Genomic DNA, 10,048 nt, shown 5'->3' on the forward strand with positions numbered 1-10,048 from the left:
GAATGGAACAGTGTTTCACCGTTCCTGGAATACGGCAGAAGCATGATCCCCGATGCACCCAAAAGGAACACTTTTCTTGTGGCGACTTAGGATATCACCTCCAGTGGAGAATGAATCTGGAATCCTCAGTTATAATGGTGAAGCCTTTATCTATCCAGCTATCACATTCAATCCCAGTAATGGAGGCTTTAGATAATCAAAACATCTTTAATAAATGAATACTTTAATAAATGAATACAACAAATAGAAGTGATGTTCTCCAACCAGTGTTACATGTAGGAAAATAACTAACAGAAACATAAGTGATGAAAGATTGGTATTGTGTGAAAAATATTTAAAAAATAAATTAACACAGGTCAACTATACTTCAACTAAATCACCATCTCATTTTGTAACTGTTCAAAGAAAGATACCCATGCTACTCTGTGTGGCATTATATAACACTTTCGAATTAGTTTTAAAACTCAGATTGTAGAGGCACAAAGAAATACTAACCACAGCTGAAATATTCATTGTCACCAATCAAGAAAAGATGCACTGGAAAACGAAATAGCAGTAGATGAATAGTTGCCAATAAGGGGGAAAAATTGTTGGAAGATGTTCTGACAGCACTAAACTATAGATTTATTATTCACATATTTATCGAACATTTCCACTCTGTACAAACTCTTCCAAATGTTTATTCCTCTGGCATTAAGTGGATGATATCATAAAAACATCCTGCAAACATTTATGAGGTATACTCGGGCAGAAGACTAGGCACCTTGAAGAAATTAGGCTCTTAAGCTAAAGAGTTTCAAGCTCCAAACAATCCTCAACCAACTCACGCCCATCTTTTAATGAAGGGAGAAGATCCATGGCAGATTTAACAGCCTGAGATGTCACAATTGTCCCAGCAGAACTTTCATCTCTTGAATTTCCACTCACCTGTAAAAGATGCATGTTATTAAACATATGAAAAATAACGATAGAATGAGAGATGCGCACATGCACATTTTCATGCTCTTGAACATATACTGAAACCACAACACCATCTAGAGTTCAAGTATTTCAGGTTACAAATGTTTCTATTCCGTGGATTGTTGGTAAAGTAAAAGGAACATGCGCAGGAGCATAGACTGATAAATTGTGAACAAAGAATCATCCCCCAAGCTATTCCTCAATGAGAGAGAGAGATCCCCATGTTTGTGTGGTGTCTTCATGCATGTCTATGTGGTAGTGCATGTGTTTGTGGGTGTACATGCATGTCTATGTGGTAGTGCATATGCATTTCTATGTGTGAAACTGTGAAAGGAAAGCATGCATTGAATGAACCCTTTTATAACCTGTTCCAAATTTTCTTCATTGCTAATCATGTTAGCGTCATTCATAGGCATGCTGATGGAATCAAGCATGGCATTCTGACAAAGGATCTCCAGTTCGTGAAAATAAGGACATGTCTTTGAATCATGTGGGCGTTTCCTGTTGCTTCTCTTGGCTTTTCTGAAGTATTTGTTGATATTCTCCCATTTTTCTTTGCACCTCTTTGCACTACGATTGTAGCCCAAGCAGGCCATACCAGCTGCTATCTCGTCCCAAAGTCTACATTTGGGCCCTGTATTGTGAACTTTCAACCCTATCCAGGTACGAAGCTTTATCAATGCATGAACTTCACATCTTGGCCATCTACTGCTTGAGCCTGAAGTCAAACCTTTGCTCTCGCGTGATTCTTCCAGATCAATGTCAGCATTTACAAATTGGTGCACGATTGAAGAGTCTAAATTGGGTAACTTGGTTTGTTTATCACATAATTTTTGTAAAAGGGGAATGGCAGCAACATATCGTGAAGTAATCAGAGACCTCTCATGAGCTATCATTTCTATATCTCTGCTAACCCTTGCCATTTCTTCTTTCTTCCATGCTTCTTCTCTTATCATCAAATCATTCTCCCTCTTCTCCAACATCTCTAGAAACCTATTATTCATGGCATCCTGCCTTGCAATCACCTGCTTGATGAAGTTATTGAACAAAATGCAGAGACCCTTATCAGATCTCCATCTTTTCTTATATTCAGGATCATCACAATCACTTTCTGACGAGTCGAAAAGATCACAATTGTTGAAGATATCGAGGTTCTCAAATAATTGTGCATCAAATTTGATAGTTGGGTAATAATTACAATCAGCCTCTTCAGTAGAAACATCACATTGTCTTGTATTTTCGAACCTATCAATGTTCACAAATAAGTCTTGGGTGATATGTTTATCAATGCTCTTGGCATCCAGTGCTTCCAGCTCTCTAAAAAATCTGTAACTTTTACCATCTTGGCGGCCTGCTCTTCCTTCTTTGGTTCTCCTATAGTACTTGTAAATGTTTTCAAATTTTTCTTTGCACTTTTTAGCATCCCTGTGGTATCCAAATTCTGCAAGTTTCCTAAAAAAATTCATAGTCAAATTATCATTGCATGTAGGATGTCCATGGACACACTTGGCAAAAAATGACAGCAAAAAAACCATAGTTGGAAAAAAAGAACACAATTCTGATCATAATCAAATAATTGGGCTGTACCAAGAAAATAGCTTCCATGGGCCCAAAAATGCTGCACAGCTCACGTACTAAGAATAGAAATAAAAAAAATGTTGTGCAATTTATTTATGCACAGAAAATCATATGACATGCAACATCATAAATGTCAAAGACCCATGGCACTCAAAGGGAGTTGACATAACCTGTTCATAATAAGTACAGGCGCACTCACACACACACACACGTGTGATATTCCCCCAAACCAATAATCTAGCGGTTTTCTGTTTTTATTTATCAAATATTATGCTAGTTGTTTTGTCCATTAAAGATAATATTTGTACTACATCCACAATCACATCTCATGGTGAGTTACGGATTGATATGCACATGTTTCTAACATAGGACTCGTGCTCAAAACACAGTCAACTTAGTACTCCAGAAATTGCATTCCTAGGAGCCTGTAATCTAATTATGGGCATGGAAGTCTAGCCATGTTAATCTTCCTTACTAGCAGGTTCTGATGCCTATGGTCTTTTGCTGGCACAGACAAAATTCTGATGAATGTATATTAACGTATGGTGCTAATCAGTTGACAACCAAAGTAGATATTGTTTTGGGCACATAGGCCTGAGCTCCATGTTCTTGTTTTCCAGTTGACATGGGTGCTATGCAATCATGTAGTTGCTTGTCATTCGGTTATCATCTGTTTGGTGGAGGGCTGAGGGTTGTTTCTTTGTACATTTACTTGGCACATGAAGATTTTCCTTGAGAAGATGATGAAGAAAATGTGTGCAAAATCTTACAAACATGTCAACAATTTTGGAAAACCATGATGTGGAAGAAAATCATACCAGCAATAACAGAAATGAACATAGTAAATGAAAGCCAATTTTCATCCTTTCATTTCTGTTTTTCCTTGACTTTTCTTGCACTGTGTCTTTACACTATGCAAGTTTTGGTAATCATGAAAGCCAAACAAAGATACCAATGTGCACATTATTAATCCATTAAAAGTGATATATGATTTACAAAATGATTTTCCAACATGATGAGAAAAGGGGAATCAATCTTTTATGAATAACAAACATGGCAGCATCTCTTTCAGATACCATTCCAACATGCAGTTATGTACTGCACTAGTCCTAATCCTTTAAAAGATCCCTGTGTTCTTTTAGAGCATAAGTGCTTGGCATACATCATCCATCTTCTAAGCTCAAAATAGGTGATGCAGTTCAAAATCACATGAATTTTGATTCACTGAAATCACATCAGTTGACTGTATTTTGTAGTTTGTATTACTCAAATATCCATCTATGTATGACTCTTTAATCATACAAAATCATAAAAATTTACAAGTGTGAAGGAAAGCTAGAATATCCCCTAGCTGGATTCTAACCTCCAATGTCCCAGGTTAAAATAGTTTTACTTCTAGCATTTAAGCTTGTTAGAGAACCAGGACGTGTTGCTGCTATGGTGGGTTCTAGTGCAAATCATGTGGACCCCAGTACAATCCCATCCAAAGGAAGCCAAGGAGAAGAAGGAAACACCTTATACAAAGAAAGACAAGGAGAACAATTTCCTTAAGAGCAATGTAAATCAATGCTTACATAATGAAGGAACAATTGTAATTGGCAATGAATCAAGGTCCTATGTATGTCAAGATACATCTCTTATTTATAGAAAGAAATTGTTAGGAGAAAGTCTTGTTGGTGAAAAAAATCATAGAAATCCCACAAAACGTGGGATACTTCAGCCATGTAATGGGGTTACTTAAATCAATATATGAACCTCCTTGTGTGGCTACTGATTTTCTGTTCTTATCGCCCTCAAGAAATCATAGAGACAGTGAGAGTTCATCCGTGGATGTAGGTCTTAACGACTGAACCATGCAAATCTTCTTGTGTGGCTATTGATTTTCTGTTCTTATCGCCCTGTGTGGTTACCGATATTTTGCTCTTATCGCCTTGTGTGGTTATTGATTTTCCATTCTCGTGCGTATATCAAAATCGATTATGGTATCAGAGCCATAAATTGGTGGATTGTAATTATGGCTTCTAGCAGTTCGTCTTCATCTTCTACATCTGGTGCGAATCAAAATCAAAGCATGATCGTGGGTCTGTCTATCCCTCAGGTACCAAGCAATCTTCACCACTTTCTTGCTATAAACTCATCGGTGAAAATTACCTTTTATGGGAGTCACAGTTCAAACATGTGCTTCTCACATATGATATGACGGGATATATTGATGGGAGCAAGTCTGCTCCTCCTATGTTACTTGATGGTCTATTGACATCAATCCTGCATACATTGAATGGCAGAAATATGATCAACTATTGCTCAGTTGGATTCAGTCATCGTTGACAAAATCTGTTCATAGTTAGGTAGTAGGGTTGGCTACCTCGTATAATGTTTGGTCTGCACTCAAATTGTCATATGCAGCTCATTCAAGGTCCTGAATATTGCAATTGAAATCTCAACTACAAGACCTTAAGAAAAGCAATAAATCTATAGCTAAATATGTGCATAGGGCTAAATCTATAGCACACCAATCAGCTATGGCCTCCAAGCCGGTTGATGATGATTTAGTAATGCAGCTTCTTAGAGGTCTTCCCAACGAGTATAATGCTTTTAGAATCACTATAGAGACCCGTTCAGACCCAATTTATGAAAAATGTGTTTTATGGGTTATGTTCCTCATGATCATGGTTATTACTATTTGAATTTAAAGACTGGAAGAATGTTTATTTCTCATCATGTGATTTTCAATGAAAAGAGCTTCCCTTTTAATGAAGAGAGAGGAGCTCGCCACTTGGATCAAAGAAACCATGAGTCTCAAAGCCCCACTATCCTTAGCCCTCCAATTATCTTAGTTCAACCCTTACCTAACTAGAATGAGTCTCCCATTGGTGTTGTCTCTAGTAAAGAAGAAAATAATCTATCCCAAGCCAACATGCCTCAATCGACCAGCCCAGTTATTGAATGCAGTTCTTCGAGTAAGTCTTCTTCACAAACTAATATTCCAACCAGCTCTCACCATTCAGACCAGCCTGTTCCTATTCTTGTGATCCAACAAATTAGGACTCATCACATGATAACCTGGTACCAAGATGACACTTTAAAACCCAAAGTCTATACTGCCACCAAATACCCAATAGCTGAAGCTCGGCTTGTTGTTCTAACCCAAGACAATGAAAATGTAACCTTTAGAGAGGCCTATCAAGATCCTAAGTGGCGAATTGCTATGCAAAGCGAATATGATGCCCTTATAAAAAACCAAATATGGGTTCTTGTTCCATCCCAAAAGAATAAACATGTTGTGGGATGGCTTCAAGTTCATACGCAAGGTAGATGACTCTATAGAGCGATATAAAGCTCGATTGGTAAACAAAGGCTGTAGCCAACAGGAGGGGCTGACTATTTCGAGACTTTTAGTCCTGTTGTTAAACCCACAACCATTCAGATGGTTCTATCTATTGTTGTTAATAGAGGTTGGCAGATAAAGCAATTGGACATTCAAAATGCTTTCTTATATGGGTATTTATTTGAGAAAGTTTACATGGAGTAGGCTCCAGGTTTTGAAGATTGGTTATCCTCAACATATTTGCAAGCTTTAGAGATCTCTATATGGATTAAAACAGGCTCCCCAGGCTTGGTTCTCAAGGTTGAGTGAATTCCTTTTGTTGTTGGGATTTGTTAGTGCCAGAACAGACACCTCACTGTTTGTCTTCAAAAACAAAGAATATCTGGTTTACATGCTTATATACGTAGGTGATATTATTGTTATGGGTAATTCAGAAAAAATTATATCTGAACTCATATCCAAACTTGGATCTGAATTTTCCTTGAAGGATTTAGGGTCTTTGCACTACTTATTGGGGATAGAGGTGCAACACTCAAACTCATGATTGATCATGTTACAGTCAAAAATATATTTCTAAGGCCTTGAAGCAGGCTGGTATGATTGGGGCTAAGCCAATAAAGACGCTTATGGTTACTTCTCCACCCTTGTCAGCTAATGCAGGGTCAAAGTTTAAAGATCCAACTTTATACAGAAGTGTTGTAAGTGCACTTCAATATGCAACTATGACACACCCAAATATTTCTTTTGTTGTAAACAAGGTGTGTAATTCATGCATGCTCCAACATATGTTCACTAGGGAGCTGTAAAGTGTATCCTCCGATATCTAAAGGGAACCTTGGACCATGGGTTCCTCAACAGGCCTTCTCATGATCAAAATATTCATGCTTATTCTGATGCTGACTGGGCAAGATGTCCTGATGACAGAAAGTCTACAGGAGGATTTGCCATTTTCTATGGGCCAAATCTTATGTCATGGAGTTCGACAAAGCAAGCCACAATTTCGAGATCTAGTACAAAGTCGGAGTATTGTGCTCTGGCTAATGCTGCAATTGAAATCATATGGTGAAATACTTAATTCGTGAACTCAATGTGAATTTGACGGAGATGGCTACCATATGGTGAGACAATTTAGGGGCTCCTTATCTCTCTGCTATTCTTGTACACCTTAACAAAAACAAACATATTTAAATAGATGTTCACTTCATTCGAGACAGGGTGTCAAAAAAAAAGGCTCAGGTCAAATATATATCATCCAAGAATTAGCTTGATGATGGCCTCACCAAAGCTTTGTCTGCAGACAGGTTCAACATCATGTGCAGCAAGTTCAATGCCCAACCTAGAATAATGAACTTGACGGGGGTTGTCAGAGAACCAGGACGTGTTGCTGCTATGGTCGGTTTTAGTGCAAATAGTGTTGACCCCCATACAATCCCATCCTAAGAAGAAGCTAAGGAGAAGAAGGAAACATCTTATACAAAGAAAGATGAGAACGGTTTCCTTAAGAGCAATGAAAATCAATGTTTACATAATGAACGAAAGATTGTAATTGGCAATGAATCAAGGTCCTATGCATGTCAACATACATCTCTTAATTGTAGAAAGAAATTGTTAGGAGAAAGTTTTGTTGGTGAAGAAAATCATAGAAATCCCACAAAACGTGGGATACTTCAGTCATGTAAGTGGTTACCTAAATCAATATATGAACCTCCTCTCTTCTCTCAAGAAATCATATAGAGAGTGAGAGTTCATCCGTGGACATAAGTCTTAACGACCGAACAACATAAATCTTCTTGTGTGGATACCAATTTTCTGTTCTTATCGCCTTGTGTGGTTACCGATATTTTGTTCTTATCACTTTGTGTGGTTATCGATTTTTTGTTCTCGTGTGAACATCATCTAGCGTGGTTTCCAATATTGTACTCTTATCGGCTTGTGTGGTTATCAATTTTCTGTTCTCATGTGAACATCAAAATCAATTAAAGTTATGACGTTCAGCCTATGGTACACCTATATTTACTACAACAAAGCTTAAGTTTCACTTGATTCTATTTTCAAAGAGCTGACAAAAATGCAGAACATGTAGCCTTAGCTTTCATGAATCATCAAGGAAACATCAAAGTGGTCAAAATAGAAGGTCAACTTCAAATGTATACAAGTTTTAAGGCCAATATTGGATTGTGGCAATTCTCCTTGTATTGGAAAGCTTATCAGATGAATATTGAGATGTTAAACCACAGGTTGGAATCACTCATATGGTCACTACAAGAAAATTCCACCACTTTGGTGGTCAAATTTAAGGTTCAAACTTTTATCTCTTATTTTTGGTAATTTCTATTTTCAATAGTTTCATTCAGTTCAAGAATTTACTATTCGATGCCACATGGTACTTTTGCAATTCCTTCACTGGCAAGTAGGAGAAGTAGAAGTTTCTTCGCTATTTATTATTTCACCCTTTTCTATCTCTCACATGCAAAAATACCTTCATGACTGTGGTATTGAATCACAAGTTTCACACTAAGACACTGCATAACAAAAATTAGTCAAAAAAAAAAAGCTTCTTTTAGAGGTAATTTTTACCTTGTTACTTAGGATGGCTTTTGCAAAGAATCTTTTATGACAAGTACTTATCCTGTAACCAATTTAATTAATAGAATATCTCGTAATGTTGTGGATGGAAAGTCAGTAGTTTGCATCTTAAATCCTCAAGGTACCACCCTTCACATACCACACAAAATTCATGGATATGATCGTGATACTGATTTACTTGGTCAAGGTCAAGAAAGACTAAATGATACGGCGATCAAATGAATTCTCACCGGATATTCCTTTTCTCAAAAAAGAAACACAAGTTTTTTTTATCCTATCTCTAAGAAATGGTGTATGACAATGGGTGTTACCTTCATCAAGAAAGGGCCTTGTGTTTGTTCAAATCAATGGGAGCGAGGGGAGAGTAGTGGAAAAGTTTGCCATCTATTCCATGCCCTCTTGTGGTTCTCCTTAAAAATTGATAAAAAAACAGAAGCAAAATAATGTACGTTCCTAGTGAATGTAAATGATATATCATGCCAACCAGGTAAAAAGAGATGCATCAAAAAATTTGATATATAGATTGGAATTTAAAAAACAAACAAAGCTTTCACTCCAAAGATTCCAACATCCACTACTAAATCTTTATTATAATTCCAATGGTTGAAAGCACTTCAAACGGTACATATTGTTCTGTTGCACAAAAGCGGGATAAGTTTGGAAATTGCGTGATGGAAGAAAATGCAAGTTCCCAACTTATCCCACTTATCCGGATAAATGGGTGCAACCGAAAGCGCACCTATGGTGTCTCTGGAATGCACCCCACTTATCAGAAAACAACCTTAAGATGTGCCTCGAAACTTTTCCGCATCAACTTATCCAGAGAAAGCACGATAAGTTGGTAAATTGCCTTCTCCTTCGCAGGAAAAGTTGGGAAAAACCAGGATAAGAATCGATTTACCTCGACACTTCTTCCCAGAGTGGCCCTTTGAGATTGGAATCCCTAAACTCGGAGTCCATCTCCGAACGAACCCTCAGCAATGCCGCGGTCTCCGCCTGAGGCCACCGGTTTCTGGCGGTCCCGCGCTTCTCCGAATCCTTGCCGAACTGGGCGACCGCCGGAGAAGTGGGGTTCCGGCAATAGACCGGGAGCACCGCCAAGGGCGGAGCCTGGAGCGGTCGACATCGGATCTCAGGCGGACCATCGGCCGGAGGAGTCGGTGGTTGGTGGTTGGGTGTTGACGGAATCTGTGAGACTCCCACCGGAGGGAATTCAAATGGGGGTTCCGGTTCCGTCCCCTCCATATCTCTCTCTCTCTCCTCTCTCTCTCTCTCTTCTTTTTACTGTTCCTTTTATTTACCTTCTTGGTGGTTGCGGAAGGGAGGACACTTTAACCTCCTGCGGTGCATAAATGTAGGACACTGCAGATAAGTTATGGTTAAATTTATCCAATAAAATTGCAAAGTATACGTTATTCCCCCCCTCAAAAAAACTGAATGAATTTACATTTATTTCCATATAAAATTTCAAAATATAACTTGTTCCAACTTATATATTTATTTTAAATCAAACAAAAACTGCCTCACTCACCCAGTTGATTGCCATAAAACCCAAACTCCTCTTGAACCCAGCTTGGATCTTGTGCCAAAAGATGC

General features: G+C 38.1%; 1 protein-coding gene across 1 annotated transcript; it reads right to left on the bottom strand.

The window, feature by feature from the left end:
• Positions 1-488: 488 nt before the first annotated feature.
• On the bottom strand, positions 489-9,721 carry LOC149812761 (trihelix transcription factor DF1-like). Its single transcript, XM_089991585.1, has 3 exons — positions 9,354-9,721; positions 1,326-2,412; positions 489-927 (listed from the first exon to the last, which is right to left on the bottom strand). The coding sequence occupies exons 1-3, from the start codon at positions 9,695-9,697 to the stop codon at positions 787-789; spliced, it is 1,572 nt and encodes a 523-aa protein (XP_089847711.1). The 5' UTR covers positions 9,698-9,721; the 3' UTR covers positions 489-786.
• Positions 9,722-10,048: the final 327 nt, after the last annotated feature.

This window comes from Nuphar pumila, chromosome 16 (genome assembly GCF_984573655.1).
Source record: "Nuphar pumila chromosome 16, dmNupPumi1.hap1.1, whole genome shotgun sequence".
NCBI classification, from domain to species: Eukaryota; Viridiplantae; Streptophyta; class Magnoliopsida; order Nymphaeales; family Nymphaeaceae; genus Nuphar; species Nuphar pumila.

What these genes read in the sequence shown, in the direction of transcription:
- LOC149812761 (XM_089991585.1), bottom strand. Translation starts at nt 9,697, where the DNA reads ATGGAGGGGACGGAACCGGAACCCCCATTTGAATTCCCTCCGGTGGGA. An exon ending in CTCTGGGAAGAAGTGTCGAG is followed by an intron (nt 2,413 to 9,353) that starts GTAAATCGATTC and finishes GAATTTTTTTAG; the next exon opens with GAAACTTGCAGAATTTGGAT. An exon ending in ATGAAGAAAATTTGGAACAG is followed by an intron (nt 928 to 1,325) that starts GTTATAAAAGGG and finishes CATCTTTTACAG; the next exon opens with GTGAGTGGAAATTCAAGAGA.